Here is a 17,168-nt window from a genome sequence, read left to right as displayed (position 1 = left end):
TTTTTTTTTTTTTTTTTTTGGAGGGGTGGGTCTACATGGTGCTAGGCACTTAGATACTTAGTAAATATTTGCTGAGTGAACAGATGACTATCACCACCCCTGTCCTTCTGTAGCTTGCAGTCTGGGTGGGAAAACAGATGGTCCACAAACACATAACTCACTAGTGACAAGTGCAATGAGGGGACCGGGCAGGGGTGTATGTAGAGGACAGCAGCAGCCCCCTGCCTAGCCTGGTGGCAATGGAGTGGTCCAGGAAAGATTTCTAAGGAGGGACGTGTCAGGTGAGGTTTGAAGGATGAGAAGGAAGCAAACGTGGGCAGAGTGAGCCTGAAAGTCCTACAGGCAGAGGCAACAGTGTGAGAGAGGAGATTGGAGTTGGTGAAGAGCTTTGCTAAAAGGAAACGTGTGGCTGGAATAGAGTGGGCGGGAGAAGTGCATGAGATGAAGTTGGGGAGGTGGGCAGGTCAAGGGGCTGAGGGTTCCCTCTTAGACTAATCTCCATGACACCTGTCCTCTCCCTCCTCCCCTTCTTGCCTTCCCCCCACCCCAACCCTCTGCCTGTCCCACCCCCAGTCCACCCCTCACCCACTCGTACCCACCCTCACCTGCTGCCACCCCACTTCTCCCTCCTCAGAACCGGAGCCTCAAGGAAGCCTCCAGCTCCCACAAGGACTCACTCGAGGGCCCAGGAGAACCCAGGCTCTTCAGGAAGCTGAGAGAGAAAGGCCAGGACTGGACTTGGCAGGGAGGCCATAGGTGGCCAGAAGAGAAGAACCTGTAAGTGAGCTTTATCTCCCCGAGCAGTCTAGCCGGGCTCCATGCCTGCACTGTATCCCTCAGCCCACAGCCCAGCATGGCCCGTGCCTGATTTGTCCTGGCTCTCCGACAGATTTTGACCCTTGGAAACAAGTTCCAGCATTGCCCTCTTGGCAGAGCCACTTCCTGGAGCAAAATCAGTGACAGCAATTCAAGTCACTGAGTTCTTCCTTTTTGGTCCTAGATTCTGGTGCACAAAAATGTCTTGCTAACAATAGCCTTTCTCTTCTGAGATTCTCACATGGCATTCTTAAACTCTGGCACTCCACTCTGAGAAACCCAGAATAGAATCAAAGTCCCCAGCACTCAGTTTGCAGATGGGAAACAGAAACAGAAGGACTCGCCCAAGGCCATACAGCCCAGATCCCAGGACCCAGGCCTCTTAGGAAAATCCCCAGTGACTGGGTCTGCCAGGATCTCCGCAGATGCCTCTGGCCTGACAGATAGGGCTTCAGTGTGGACGGGCTAGGCCCAGGTCAGAAGACTGAACTACTGGCCATGGCTGCAGGCTCTGAGGCCATCTGTTTCTTCCTGGTCCTGGGGAGAGAACAGAGGGGGATCTGGCCCCGGCAGAGTCCAGGCCAAACAGAGGCAGCCGTTAATCAATATGAAAGAAATAACAAAACACTCAGGCCCTCAGAAGGGGTGGGGGCGGGGGATGGGGAAGCGCCACGTACCAGGTTGTGCGGCCAGTCCATCTCCCCGAGCGAGGCGGCCAGTCCGCCTGCAGCTGCCGCCCGCCTGGAACCCCAGATGCCGCCGCTGCCGCTGCTGAGAGAATGGCAGCAACAGGATGGAGTGAAGCAATTATAGCTCGACAGGGGGTGGCTGGGGGAGTCGGGGGGTGGGTGGGCTCATCATCAGCTGGGAGCCCCTGGCCCCCAGCTGGCTGGGCCTGGCTCAGCAGCAGGCGGTGAGGGGCGTGGGGGCAGGCCAGGAGCCGGGCCGAGGTGCCCAGGGGCTGTTGACTGACGGACAATGCCCTGTGTGTCTGGCGAGGCTGTGGCGGGTGGCACCTCCGCCTGTGGCCTGCGGCGGGCTGCCCAGCCAGCACCCACAGGGCCAGCTAAGACAATCAGCTTCGTTTGCTTTGCGGATGGCAAGGGGGTGAGAGTGGAGGAGGGATGGGCCATTGGTTGGTCAGGAGAGCGAATGTTCTCTGAGTGTGCCGGCCAGCAGCAAGACACGGGCCCATCTCCCAGGAAACAGCCTCAGGTGAGCCCAGTGGCCCTCGGAGATGAGAGACCCACCCTCTTAGTTCACAGGCTGGGAAACTGAGGCCCTAGCAAGAAGGGTGCTTGTCCAGAATTACACAGTGAGCTAAAGATGATAGAGCTGGGATTTGTACCTGGTCCCTGTCCAGGGCTGTATCCACCACCCACCACCCTGTTTTTCTTGGGATTTTTTCTGCCCGATTCCAGCCTGCTGCAAATATGTTTCTGAATCCTTGTGCTCTCATGCCAGCCAAGTTGCTGATCCAGGAGACCTTCATGGCCCATTTTTCTGACCTTCCTTTCTCAGTGCTCACCCTTGTGTATAAAAGGTTTCTACTTCCAGCGCCTGTCCTTGTGTGGCTGCTGGTGACCTTTGGTGTCTCTCAGCCTCAGTTTCCTTTTCTGTAAAATGGGGAGCATGCCGAGGAACAGGCAGTGGCCTGGTCCATTTCTCCCAGAAATCTTTCTGAGTCTCAGTTCCCACATCTCTAGAATGGTGATAATCCTAGCATCTACCTCTTGGAGCTATTAGGAGGAGCAAAGGAAATAATCTATGTTAAATAGCTGACACAGTGCTTGGCACACAGTAAGTGCTCAATGAACATTAAACCAACAAACCAAAAACCAGTTGCTATCAAGTTGGTTCAGGGCAACTCCATGTGTTTCAGAACAGAACTGTGCTCCATAGGGTTTTCAAGATTGCGACCTTTCAGAAGCAGATCTCCAGGCCTTTCTTCTGAGCAGCCAGGTGGATTTGAAGCACCAACTTTTTGGTTAGTAGTCCAGTGCTTAACCCTTTGCTCCACCCAGTGAGCTCCCAATAAAAATTCGCTGCTCTCATTAGCATGAGAGTTAGAATGGTTCTCACCACTCAGCCAACTCTCCTTCTACCCCCTTGGGTCCACCTCCTGGGACAGCTCTAGGCGTCATAAGTTCAGTCTAGAGCTTGGTAAGCTCAGGTGACCCCAGAGCCCATAGGCTGTGGAATCCCGTACTACACTGACTGGCCTGCTGGCTAGGGTCTCTCACCTCGAGAGAACAGCCTGGAGGAATGAAGAACGTGAGCGATGGAATCCACCCAGGACAGAGGAGGGGGGTGGGAAGGAGCTCGGAAGAGGACAGAGGAGGGGCACTAGAAACAGACACCCAGGCCAGCACCATCTTGCTGAGGGCCACTCTTGGCCATTTACAGGAATGGACCAAGGGGAAGAACGCCGGCAAGAGACACTCCTGAATGTCACAAGATTAATCAGTCTGGGGCAGATTTCCACAGCATAACTGGGAAGCTGGCTGGGGCGCGAGCTCTGAGAGATACCACCATATTTGGTCAAATATTAGACAGGGCTCTATTCTATCGGTGGAAACTCCAGAGGGCGGGGGACTCTGAAAATACCTCCTGACAACAAGGGCTCCCACCCCCACCCCAGACTGTCCCAGCCACACTGCCACTGTCCTTTGAAAAAAGGAAACGGCCAACATGAGGGGGCAAAAGATGAGGCAGCCTAGCTTTATTTTGCCCAGGCTCCTTGCTACCCCTCTGCTGCTGCTGCCTGTGGGGTCTGACAGACATGCAGCTGGGATGACCCATCCCCACATTGGCAGAAAGGTGAGGAAATTGAAAGATAGGTACTGGGGTGCAGGGGAAATCCTCTGCTTCTCACGGTTCTGGAAACCACCACACTCTCCTTGCCCGTTGACAATATACACCCCTCACTTCTGTCTCCCAAAGACAGGACTTACCAGCTTCCCAACTCCCAGCTCCCGTGATTGTTAATGTAGATTCCAGAGTCCCAGCCCAGGAGATTCTGATTTGGCTGGTCCAGGAATCTGCATTGTAAGAAGAACCAAGTCTCAGAACTAGAGCTGCTAAAACTGAGAGCCTTACCCATCACCTAACCCAGCTGCTACCCATTTGACCACGACCAGACTAAGGCCCAGAGAGGGAGGGGGCCTGAGCCAGCTCACGCAGCATGTTCGTGCCAGAGCTGAGATCAGAGCTCGATCTCCTAATTCTTCATGCACTACTCTTCCCTCAAACTTTATGCAAACAGCTCATGGCCAGGCTGGGCCTCCTAGCTTGGAGGGGGCCCAGAAACAGGACCAGTCCTTTTGGGGACCTCAGACCCCTCACAATGGGGAGGGAGAGCTGTAGGGTTCCCAGGCAGGTGCTGTGAGGAGTTAGGCCTGGGCCTGGTGACAGTCACTGGGTTCCCAAGCCTGGGTCATCTCAGAAGGAGCCCCAGTGGCGCACTGTTTAAGAGCTCAGCTGCTAACTGAAAGGTGGGTAGGGCAGTTCGAACCCACCAGCCACTCCAGGGAGAAAGACGTGACAGCCTGTTTCTGTAAAGATACAGCCTTGGAAACCCTATGGGGCAGTTTTACTCTGTCCTACAGGGTCAGTATGAGTTGGAATTGACTCAATGGCAATGGGTTTCGTGTTTTGGTTGGTTGGGTCATCTCAGGCCAGGAAGGAGGCCTCATCCTCCAGTCTCAGCTTATAGAAACCACCTAGGAATCAGTTTCCCTCAGGGGTGTCATGAATGTGAACCCAGAGAGGCTGTGAGACCCATCCCCAGGGGTCAGTGTCAGGCCAGACAGGAAGGAGTAGGAACTTGGACTGCAGGAGTGAGGCTGGGCCCTTGAATCTCTACGCATGGGAGGTGGTCAGTACACATGAATGAATGAACATAGCGCTGGCTAAAGAGGGAGGGACAGTGGGTGGTCCTGCTCAGAGCCGCAGAGCCCTCACCTGCAGGCCCCACCAGGAGGAGTGCTGTACCCACCACCAGGTGGCGCCACCAGAAAGCCAAACATCCTTAAAGAGTGAGGCAAACCCCGACCCAACTCCCTGCCAGCTCTGTTTCCCCAGGAATGGGCTCTGGGACTGAGAAAGAAGGGCTAGGGTGAGTGGGTATGGATCCCTGTGCCTACCCGTTTACCAACCAGCCCTAATGTTGATGAGAAGTAACACCTTGATGCCTTCCGCAGCAGAGCCTTCACTGAAGCACCAAGGAATGGCATAGCCAGCCAGGGGTGGGGTGTCTGCGTAGTAAATGATTCACTTCACTTTGAGCACCTACTATGTGCTAGGCCCTAGGCATTTGGCACCTGGACACTGTAATTCTCGGAAGGTACCACTTAGCATCCACTTACTGAGTGCCAGGCACTGTGCTAAGTCCTTCACGTGCATTGTTTCATTCAAATCCTCCCAACAAGCCCGTGGTGAGGCTCTAATTTTATCCCGAATTTGTGGATGGGGAAACTGAGACTCAGAGAGCCTAGTCACTCAAAGTCACAGAGGATTCAAACCAAGTTTGTCTGACTTCTCCGCATGCTGCTCCCTGCAGGGGGAAATGAGAGGAGCACTGCAGCTGGGAGAGGAGGGGAGGGGGCCAGCAGGCCAGCAGGTCATGGACAAGGGCCTGTGCTTGCCTCAGCCTTGCCCTGCCAGCTTCAGACAATCTGGACCCTGCATGTTCAGTATCTTACTGAGCCCAGCCCAAACTAGAGTCCTCAGTGAGGATCTGAGGTCTGGAAGGGGCTGTCATACCTTGGGCATGTTTCAGGCATCCTGCCAGGCTGGACTACAGAGCTTGCAGGCTGTGGGCAGGGTACTCAGCAGCGTTCCTGGCACATAGTAGGCACTTTCTGGTATCTGGTCACTGAATCACACCAGCTGTATTATAGGGTGGTAATGCTGTGATGGAGAATGGGAGGCCAGAGCAATGGGCACCCAGAGGAGGAGTACAGTCCCGGGGAGAAGAGTTCAGACTCCAGGGATTGATAGACCTGAGTTTCAGTCCTGCCCTTACCATTTCACAGCTGTGTGACCTTGGGGAATTTACTTGACTTCTCTGAGCCTTATTTCTTCAGCACAGTGGAGTTACTAATAACTTGGCACTCAGTGGGTTATTGTAAGGATCAAATGAGAGAATGCATGGGAAAGTGCTTAGCAGGGTGCCTGGCAAATAGCTTACTATTTGCCAACTAATGGTAGCTAAAATTATTGTTGCTATTGTTATTGTTAAAACCAGTTTTGGATTGGCCTTCAGGGATGCTTCTGGAGTATTCCTGGGTAAGAAGGGCATTGTGAGGTGGGGACAAAGCTAAAACCTGCAGAAGAATACAGGGGCCCCTGTTCCCAGTGAGCCCAGCCTGGAGCTTTAGCTGGGCCACAGAGGTCACGAGGGGTTGGGATTTTGTCTAACGACTTGCCCAAATGCGCCCAGTAAGGGCAGGGGAGGCAAGAGGAGGCTAGCAGATGCCTTTGCTGAAAGATGGAGGGGGCTGTGGCCATGAGGGTACATCCCCCACAGGAGGGCCTGGCCCTCCTGCTGTGCCACACACACACTCCACCCATCCTTCAGGCCTTCTCCTAGGCCCATATTTGCACAAATGCCTGCCTCACTGCTCACTCCAGAACCTCAGCCAAGAGGCACTATTTTAAGCTCCCTGAACTGGAACATTGTTGGTGGGAACAGACCCAGCCAACAAGCTCCCAGTTCTCAAAAAAGGGAAAGGCCTGGGTGAATGGGCGGCCCCTGGGGTGTGCAGAGGGACCACCACATCAACATGACCCTCTGCTCAGGCCAGGCGCCAATGTTGCTGCTCCTACATGGAGGACAGTCAGAGAGACATGAGCTGGGGCAGGGCTCCCAGAGGTGGTCCTGTGCTCTGGTGACTGGGAAGACAAGGCCTCCCTTCTGCCCAGCACCCAGCTGTGAAAACACCAAGGATTGTGTTTCTGGGTTGCAGATTGACTCCACAATGGACCTGCTCCGTTGTTAATGCTTGGCACCCATAGAACCTCAGAGCTGGGGGATACCTTGTCCAGCCCCCACCAGTATAGGAGCCCTTTTAAAGCATCTTAGCTGGATACCTCCAGTATCAGAAGATCATTTCTTTCTGAGGCAGCCCATTCCATTTTCTAAAGCTCTGGTTGTTGGAAATAATAATTAAAATTATAAAATTTCTCTATTTTATTATGGAAAGTTCCCCTCCTGTGATACAATATAGGATGGTGGGAAACTGCAGACTTCAGAAATGGTGGTTGGATGGATACTTGCTTTGCTCCATACTAAGTGGCCATGCCCACCTTCCCCAGCCTTGATGAGCCTCGGTGTTCCCATAAACCCATTGCCGTCAAGTCAATTCCAACTCATGGCGACCCTATAGAGTAGAACTGCCCCATAGGGTCCCCAAGGCTGTAAATATGTACAGAAGCAGACCAGTACATCTTTCTCCCATGGAGCAGCTGGTGGGTTCAAACTGTTGACTTTTTAGTTGGCAGTCAAGCACCTAACCACTGCACCACTAGGGCTTCTAATAGGGTTGTTAAAATAGATTAATCCTTAAAATTATAGTTTGTCTGCCACATAACTAGTACTTAATATGTGGCAAGTCTGGGCTATTTTTATTGTAATTTGCTTCGGTTTTGTGTGTGCACGTGTTTGTTGTATGGTGTTTCTGTGGGGATATGTGCTATTCTTGCTTTTTGATTCTGAAGAGCCAATATAGGCTAATATTTAAAACCACAGACTTGGAACCAGAGTGACCTGAATCCCAGCCCCACTACACAGCAGCTGGGTCATCTTGGGCAAATGACCTAACCTCCCTGAGCCTACATGTCCTCAAAAGGGGAGGATTTAACTAGATAATGGGTTTTAAATGACTGCTATTATTTTATTGTACCCATTGTTCTTAGCTCTGCCCCATCAGGTTGCACAGAACAATTCTAGTCAGCCCAATTCTAGAACTTTCTGACTGCCAGAAAGTTCCAGTTATAGAATCAACTGCCCTGGGAAAGAGTGAGTTCCCCATCAGCTGAAGTATTTCGGCTGATTCAAGAAGAGGAAAGGTTTGGTGCTCTTTGGGTTTTAAAAGTTTCCTTCTAGCCCTGGGAGGTCCAAATCTTATGTCCAAGGCCACAGGCCCCCATATGGGGTTTTCTTGCTTGCCTTGACTTACCCAGACCTAGGGCAAGGATCAGTAGTTGGAAAATACGGCCCTGGTGATAGAAATGACGGTGGAGATTGAACAATAGAATTTTGCAAGACCAACCACTTATTCACTGCAAATACCTTTTTCAACAACATAAACAGCAACTATACACATGGACCTCACCAGATGGAATACACAGGAATCACATCAGCTACATCTATGGAAAAGGACGATGGAGAAGCTCAATATCTTCAGTCAGAACAAGACCAGGGGCCGACCTCAGAGCAGACCATCAATTGCTCATATGCAAGTTCAAGCTGAAGCTGAAGAGAATTAAAACAAGTCCACGAGAGCCAAAGTATAAAGCTGAGTATATCCTTCCTGAATTTAGAAACCATCTCAAGGATAGATTTGACACGTTGCATATTAATGACTGAAGACCAGACCAGTTGTGGGATGACATCAAGGACATCATACATGAAGAAAGTAAAAGGTCATTAAAAAGGCAGGAAAGAAAAGACCAAAATGGTTGTCAGAAGAGACTCTCAAACTTCCTCTTGAATGTAGAGTAGCTAAAGTGAAAGGAAGAAATAATGAATAAAAGAGCTGAACAGAAAATTTCAAAGGGTGGCTTGAGAAGACAAAGTAAAGTAGTATAATGACATGTGCAAAAACCTGGAGTTAGAAAACCAAAAGGGAAGAACACGCTCAGCATTTCTCAAGCTGAAAGAAGTGAAGAAAAAATTCAAGCCTCAAGTTGCAATATTGGAGGATTCCATGTGCAAAATATTGAACAAGGCAGGAAGCATCAAAAGAAGATGGAAGGAATACACAGGGTCACTGGACCAAAAAGAATTGATCATCATTCAGCCATTTCAGGCGGTAGCATGTGATCAAGATCTGATGGTAATTAAGAAGTCCAAGCTGCACTGAAGGCATTGATGAAAAACAAGGCTCCAGGAACTGACGAAATAGCAGTTGAGATGTTTGAACAAATGGATGTAATGCTGGAAGCGCTCACTCGTCTATGCCAAGAAATTTGGAAGATAGCTACCTGGCCAGTTGACTGGAAGAGATCTATATTTGTGCCCATTCCAAAGAAAGGTGATCCAACAGAATGCGTAAATTACTGAAGACTATCATTAATATCACACACAAGTAAAATTTTGCTGAAGAAAATTAAAAGCAGTTGCAGCAGTACATCAATAGGGAACTGCCAGAAATTCATGCCAGATTCAGAAGAGGACATGTAACGAGGAATATCATTGCTGATGTCAGATGGATCTTGGCTGAAAGCAGAGAATACCAACAAGATGTTTACCTGTGTTTTATTGACCATGCAAAGACATTTAACTGTGTGGATCATAACAAATTATGGCTAGCTTTGCAAAGAATGAAAATTCCAAAACAGTTGTGCACACGCAAAACCCGTACATAGACCAAGAGGCAGTCATTCGAGCAGAACCAAGGGATACTGCATGGTTTAAGTCGAGAAAGGTGTGCATGAAGGTTGCATCCTTTCACCATACTTACTCAATCTGTGTGCTGAGCAAATAATCTGAGAAGCTGGACTGCATGAAGAAGAACACAGCATCAGGACTGGAGGAACTCATTAACAACCTGCGATATGCAGATAACACAACCTTGCTTGCTGAAAGGGAAGAGGACATGAAGCACTTATTGATGAAGATCAAAGACTACAGCCTTCAGTATGGATTACACCTCAACATAAAGAAAACAAAAATCCTCACAACTGGACCAATAAGCAACATCATGATAAACGGATAAAATATTAATGTTGTCAAGGATTTCATTTTACTTGGATCATAATCAACACTCATAGAAGCAGCGGTCATGAAATCAAATGCCATATTGCCTTGAGCAAATCTATGGCAAAAGTCTTCTTTAAAGTGTTAAAAAGCAAAGATGTGACTTTGAAAACTAAGGTGCGTCTGACCCAACCATGGTGTTTTCAGTCACCTCATATGCATATGAAAGCTGGACAATGAATAAGGAAGGCCAAAGAAGAATTGATGCCTTTGAATTATGGTGTTGGTGAAAATATTGAATATATCATGGACTCCAGAAGAATGAACAGGTCTGTCTTGGAAAAAGTACAGCCAGAGTGCTCCTTAGATGCAAGGATGGTGAGACTTAATCTCACGTACTTTGGACATGTTATCAGAAGGGACCAGTCCCTGGAGAAGGACATCATGCTTGGTAAAGTAGAGGGTCAGTGAAAAAGAGGAAAACCGTCAAGGAGATGGATTGACACAGTGGCTGCAACAATGGGTTCAAACATTGCAATGATTGTGAGGATGGCGCAGGACCAGGCAGTGTTTCATTCTGTTGTACATGGGGTCGCTATGACTCGACGGCACCTAACAACAACAAGGCAGGAAGGGGCCCAAGGGAGCTTGTGGGGGACATGGAATAAACAGTCTGTCCCTAGGGCAGACAGAGGCGCCGGCCCCCCTGCCTACCAGCATATCCTCCCCTCAGTCCCAGGGGATGTTTATACTCTGGTCAGAGTTTACAAGACATCTGGATTTACAAGATCCAGGATTCTGACTTTTCCCCCAAGAGCTGTCAGCGTCTCCCCTTCTGGGTGGGTCTGCGTCTATTTTGGGTGGGAGGCCCCATCCTCCAATGGCAGCAGAAAAAGGGTCCAGCATGAGAAATGCTCTCTTCTGATCCACAGGCCCGCCACCCCGGTGGAGGAAGAAGCCTGGCCGGTGGAGGATGTGGGAGGAAAGGGTTGGTGTCTCCTGACTGTTTATGGAAAGGAGTCCTGGGAGCCAGTAGGGGGTGGGACAGGGGACTTCCTTTGCAACTTGGGTTCAAAAGCCTGCTCCCTTGAATATTAAACTAAAGACTGGTGATACTTATCAAAGTCTGCTTTAACTATTGGCTTCTGTTATTGGCTCAGATACTGCTGTTTTTGTTGTGGTTGTTTTGGTTAATATCTGTGTGAATGTGAATTTGTGGATCATGTTTTGTATGTGTATTTTGTTTTTTATTGTGATGAAGAGCCATCAGGTGGGAACGTCTTGTGGGCAGCGAACATGTGTTATTCACAGATGTGCCTCTCAGAGCCTGGCTCAGAAGCCTGGAGCCAGCTGGGACAAGGGCAGGATTTGCTGGGGAAGCAGAGAAGGCCCAAGAGCCACTCACTGCCCACCACTCAGGGGACAGGTAGCAACTCTGAAGACAGATCACATCACCCTTCAGCATGGAGCCTTGAATGCCACAGCAAAGCCCTCCCTCCAGAAAATAGCCTCAAAAAATCATAGGCTCTTAGGCCTGTGATGAATCCCATTCCTGGCCTCCCTGCAGAAGCTTGTCTCTGCTCTGAACCTGTTGGGAGATGATGTTGAGAAGTTACATCCCAGGTGATGGTTCATATATCTGCGTAGGATGGTATGTAAGTTCCTGTGAACTGTGACCTCAAGGTATGAGCCTTCTGGGCATGAAGAGCATTTGAGAGTTCTTGAGGAGGTTCATTCACTTCATTTGACAAATATATACTGAGCACCTACTAGTTACCAGGCACTGTTCTAGGCACTAGGCATACAGCGGTGAACGACTAAAACAGTTCCTGAGCTTATGTCCTAATAGAGGGTGCGGATGTAATGGTATCCATATTTCAGAACCAGCCTGTGGCTCAGGGACTCTTGCTGGGCCCCTCTCCTCTCAGTCTCCTGCACCCCCTGCAGCCGTGGGAACTCCAGATCTCCTGGGAAGCCCATGACCCCAGACCCTCAGGGCATGTGGAGGAAGGTACAATGTCTCTAAAATGTGAAATCTTGCCAAATTTCCATTGAAAGGTCGGTTCTCATAAATATTGTATCTGTGGGGGAAGAGGAAAGAATGGCTAGTGTGGAATCTGACCATTTCCAAAGTTTATTTCCCAGGAAAGAAGCCTTAATGAATTGTTCCAATATTAGAAGGCAGCTTCAACGTTTCTGGTCCTGAGAGACAGAGGTGGTCCAGCACTAAGGCCAATAATTACCTGATGGTAAGAGCGAGACCCCTCGCTTGTGTGTAGCACTTGACAGTTTGTAAAGCACTTTTACATCCATGACTTTATTTACTCCCTATGTCAACCCCATGTGAATATAAATCTCTATCTTATAGATGAGGAAACTGAGGCCCAGAGAAGGGAAATAACCTGCCCTTGGCCATACAGTGAGGAAGGAAGTAGGGGGCAGAGCTTGGGATGAAAAACTGGCCCTCTGAAGCCACTTCTGACCATGACCACCCACCCTAGCCTTTGCCCCAGCTTAAGGAATGTTCATGAGCATTGGACCTGGACAGTGGGAAGAGGTGGGTGGCCCTGCCACTAAGCAGCATACACAGAGTACCAAGATGCTATCCAAATTATGTCTGACATGGCCCGGCTGTGCTCTAGGGACAAATCTACATGGGAGGGAAATGTGTCTGCAAAAAGGGCTCAGAGCCAGGGGGACATGTGTTCTGAGTCAGCTCTGGTGAGAATTCAGGGGTCGGGCTGACCACTCTGTACCTCTCTCCCAGTAGTGTACTCTTGGAAAAGCCGTGCTTGTTTGACTCTTCAGTCTGGCTATCCCAGAGCTATGTTCATCATTTTTTCCTTCCATATTGGGATTCCCTTGCATTCTATCTCATTATCTCAACCACAAGGCTAGCTCAGACTCTGGCATTCCAGAATCATTTACAAATCTTCTTGCTTTTTTAGACCATTTCTTAGAATCTCAGGCTCAGTGGCCCATTTTTACAGACCATCTTGCTGGCTTCTCGTCAACAATTATTTTTTCCAGTTGCCATTGAGGGAAATGATTCCAATTCATGGCGACCACATGTGTGTCAGAGTAGAACTGTGCTCCATAGGGTTTTCAGTGGCTGATTTTTTGGAAGTAGATCGCCAGGCTTTTCTTCTGAGGCACCTTCAGGTGGACTGAAACCTCCAGCCTTCCGGATAGCAGCTGAGTGCTTTAACTGAGTGCACCACCCAAGCACTTCTCAATGATACTCCTACTAAATGCTCCTCAGCCTCTTGTTTGTCTCGACTTGTTTTAAATGTCTTCCTCCCTATTCCTTCCACTGCTGACTAGAGATTGTTCTTTTGAGACCATACAGAACAAAGCTGCTTTTTCTGCCCCATGACAAGCAGTACCAGTCAGGATAGGACAAGTTGTGCTGTAGTAACAAACAACCCCCAAAGCCTGGATGCTTAGTCCAGAAAAGTGATTTATCACCTCTGCTACATGTCCTGTGTAGGTTGGGAGTGACTCACCAGAATCACTTGAGGACATAGACTGATGGAACTTTATCACAATACTCACTTTCACAAGCACAACAAGATCAGAGGTTTGCAGACAGCAGATTCTTGTTGTGTTGGGTGTGGTCGAGTCGATTTTGACTCATAGCAACCCCATGTGACACAGTAGAACTGTCCCATAGGATTTTCTTGGCTGGAATATTTACAAGAGCAGATTACCAGGTCTTCCTCCCATGGTGCTGCTGGTGGGCTCAAACCACCAACCTTTTGGTTAGGAGCCAAGCACTTAACATTGTGCCACTAGGGCTCCTTAGCAGATTTTTAGAGGTTAAGAATAGATTCTGGAGTCTCCGCTGCAACCACATATTATTTTTGGGCAAATTCTTTCATCTCTTTAAATGTCAGTTTCTCATCTGTAAAATGAGGATAATAGCAAAGTATCAACCTCACAGGTTTGCTGTGTGGTGAACTGAGAGGATGGATGTAAACCCTTAGCACAGAGTCTGGTTCATGGTAAGCACTCAATAAATGTCAGCCATCATTGTATTAACATAATATTAGGTTAACATAATAGTGGCTACCATCCCCAAGCAGAACAACCTTGGTTCTTTCCACTGTTCACTTGTTGATGAGTCTGAATTCCTTCGACATTAAGGAGTATCTTTTTTTTTCCCCTCTAGTTATTTTCACATTATTTTCCATTCATCTTATCTCATGGAAGAGGCCCTTAGGGGTTCAAAGCTGAGACCAAAAAAAGTATATCTATGTGTCCTCCCAACCCCAACCAGATTTACCCAGCTCAGGTTTCATTGCCAAGTCCTTGTGAGGAGTCCAAAGGAGGGAGGTCAAATTTGGAAAAGAGTCCTTGCTTGAGGAAAAGTTCAAGGGTAGAGAGACACAGAAATCAACCTGTAGGAGCCCCTACATGGTGCAAATGGTTAACAAACTCGCTGCTAACCAGAAAGTTGATGGTTTGAGCCCACCCAGAGGCATCTCAGAAGAAACGCCTGCTGATCTCCTTCTGAAAAATCAACCACTGAATAAAAGAAAAGAAAAAAAAAGAATCAAACTGTAGAATGTCAGAATTGGAAGGGACTTTTAGAACAAACACATCCCATCATCTTCCCTCCTTTACAGGTGAAAAAGCAGAAGTCCAGAGAGAGAAAGGGACTGATACAATGTCACACAGCAAATCAGTGTCAGAGTCGGGACTAGAATCTACTTCCTTTAATCTTTTGGGGCTTTCCACGAACCACATGAGGGGACAACGTTCTTCACCATCAGGACCGGGTCGGGGGTCTCCTTGGCATTGTGGCTTGTCCTCATTTCCATGTCCTGTATTCCAGTGGAGTTGTAAAGTTAAGAACATTATAAACATTACCTTATTAAGGCCTCTTGGAAACCCAAGGTCACAGCTCCTCTGGGTCATGGGACATGAGTTGAGTACCCAGTGAACAAACAAAGGGTAACGTTACATTTTTCACTTGGTTTAGGAAACCTGGCTGCTAATTATAGAATTTGTTTAACAGTCCTGGGTGGTTTGTGAAGACTTGGAGTCAGCCTGCAATCCTGAGGGCTGGCTGAGGAGTGTCAGCCGGGGAGACATGGAACGGGGTGGGGGCAGGGAGGCTGAGAGGGGACCTCAGCGAAAAGGGGAAAGATGCAAACTCCATTTAAGCCAAGGCCTGGAGGAGGGTGTTAAGTATTTTTCCATAACCCCACCAACCAGGTTGCCCCCAGTTGGGATCATCTCTAACTCTTCTGTTACCATAACCCTTTCATACATGAGTGGTGAATGTGAATTCACTCTACAGTAAGAGATGAAACATACCACATTTTTCTTGCTGTCCATGTCAAATTAAATCCCCCTGCAACAGCAATCATTACTGGCAACCCTCTGCTCCCCTCTGAGGAGAAAATGGGCCAGGGGGCCATGCTCACTCTCCATGTCCATCACTACAGTTAAGCTCATTATCTGAGGAGACAAGTGGGGAGGAGGGTGGGTGGAGAATGGATCATTACGAAGGTCAAAGGCTGCCCGCACAGGGCACAGGGACTTTGCCAAGCCACTCCCAAGCCAAGAGGTTTAAGGTCCAGCCCATCTGCCTACAATTACATCCCCCTCCTCATTCAGGGCTCCATCTGCAAGTTAAGCCAAGGCCTCCACCACTCAAGGAAAATTTTCAAACCTGCACTAATGTCCCAAGACTCCCAAATCTCACAGCAGCTCCATCCCCATGTTAGCACAGAGGCATGCACATGCAAGCACATGCACACATGCGTACACACACACATGCACGCACACTGACACAGACACACAGACACACACACACTGCCCAAATTCCCTTGGACATCCCAGCTCTGTGCTTTCTTGAGGCCATTTGAGGCTTAGGAAAAACATTGGGAACTTCTATTTATTTTTACTTTTATCTTTTCTAACTTCTATTTGTATTTGTGTTAAAGAAGTGTATGTTAGTATGTTAGTATGCTACTCTATAGGATTTAAAAATAAATATTTGTTTTAAAATTTCATTTGTTTAAAATTTAGTTTTTTAAACAAACTGTTGTTTACTGATAGGGGCTTACAATCAAAAAAGTTTGAGAAGCCCAGGACCAACATTTTGAACTCAAAGCCTCTTAACTCTGAGTAGGGCAAAGGAATCTCCAGCCACCAGGATTTAAGAGTCCTTGCTTTCCTGATTTGGGAAGAGAAAGAGCCTCTCATCCTTCCTGATTGTTTCACATTCCGAGCAGCCTGGAGGTTTAGCCATGTGAAGAGATTGAACTAATAGCTGTAGAGGCAGGATTCAAACTCAGATCCAACTGGCTCCATAGCCGTGCCCTATCCCATTCAGTGTGGTGTGACATACAGATAATCAGTATGTATCTGTCCCCCCTCTGATGATGACTATCTTGCCCCAGCCTCTCATTCACTGCTTTTGCCCAGAGTAAACATGAGTACCACCACCCATCGGTCACTTTGTGACACTGTGGTGGCTTGTGTGTTGCTCTGATGCTATGATGGTATTCCAAATACCAGCAGGCTCACCCATGGTGGACAGGTTTCAGGGGAGCTTCCGGACTAAGACAGACTAAGAAGAAGGCCTGGTGATCCGCTTCTGAAAATCAACCAATGAAAACCTCATGGATCACACAGAATATTGTCTGATACTGTGCTGGAATACAAGCCTCCTAGGTTGGAAGACATTCAAAATACACAGTGGCCACAACAATGGACTCAAGCATATCAACAATCGTGAGGATGGCACAGGACCAGGCAACATTTTGTTCATTTGTACATGGGGTCACCATGAGTCAGAGTCAACTCCATGGCCACTAACAACAAGCACAAGTAACGTTTACCGAAGCTGCCGGGACTACATGGGGCTTGCTGCTGGCAGCCGTGGCATGAAAGGGCAGAGAGCAGTTTTGGAGCCCTCCACCCTATTGAGGTCTCTTCTGATGTCCCCTTGGTCAGCCCACCCCTTCCGGGCCCCATTGGTGTTCTAGGCCTCCAGTTTTGAACTCAAAAGGGAGAACTTCATGGAAATAGGAAGACCTTGTGGGACAATGCTGGATGGGGGTTCCCCGGAAAGTTCTCTAGAGCTCAGGTTTCCTCACGTGCAAAGTGGAGGTAGTAATTCCCACCTGTCTCCCTGCCTTTAGGATCCTGCCTTTGGGATCCTTGGGAGGATCCAGTGAGACAACATGGTGACAGGGTGGAGGGAAGAGGCTCTGTGAGCCAGGCAGCCACACCAGGGGAAGGGGCTGTTGGAGAGCAGTACCTGGGGAGGACACTCACCCTGGTGGTCCTGGGGCAGGTCAGGGAAGAGTGGATCCCTGATAAATCCCAGACCTCAGAGCTGGGGTCCAGAATTTCTCTTGCATGAGTCAGGAGATGGGCTGGTGATGAACCAGTGTCAAGGAAGACCTCGCCA

The 17,168-nt window shown here is 48.8% G+C and overlaps 1 protein-coding gene across 1 annotated transcript in view; it reads right to left on the bottom strand.

Annotated features, from left to right (window-relative positions):
* IL17B (interleukin 17B) overlaps positions 1 to 1,562 on the bottom strand; it is a 6,849-nt gene extending 5,287 nt beyond the window's left edge. The window contains exon 1 of the mRNA XM_004384912.2: positions 1,494 to 1,562. Coding sequence (XP_004384969.1) covers positions 1,494 to 1,514 — 21 coding nt within the window. The 5' untranslated portion in view covers positions 1,515 to 1,562. The remainder of the gene's footprint in view (positions 1 to 1,493) is intronic.
* Between the last annotated feature and the right edge of the window lie 15,606 nt (positions 1,563 to 17,168).

The sequence above is a fragment of the Trichechus manatus genome, unplaced genomic scaffold, assembly GCF_000243295.1.
Source record: "Trichechus manatus latirostris isolate Lorelei unplaced genomic scaffold, TriManLat1.0 scaffold00130, whole genome shotgun sequence".
Taxonomy (NCBI): Eukaryota; Metazoa; Chordata; class Mammalia; order Sirenia; family Trichechidae; genus Trichechus; species Trichechus manatus.
This window is presented reverse-complemented; position numbering and strand designations above follow the sequence as displayed.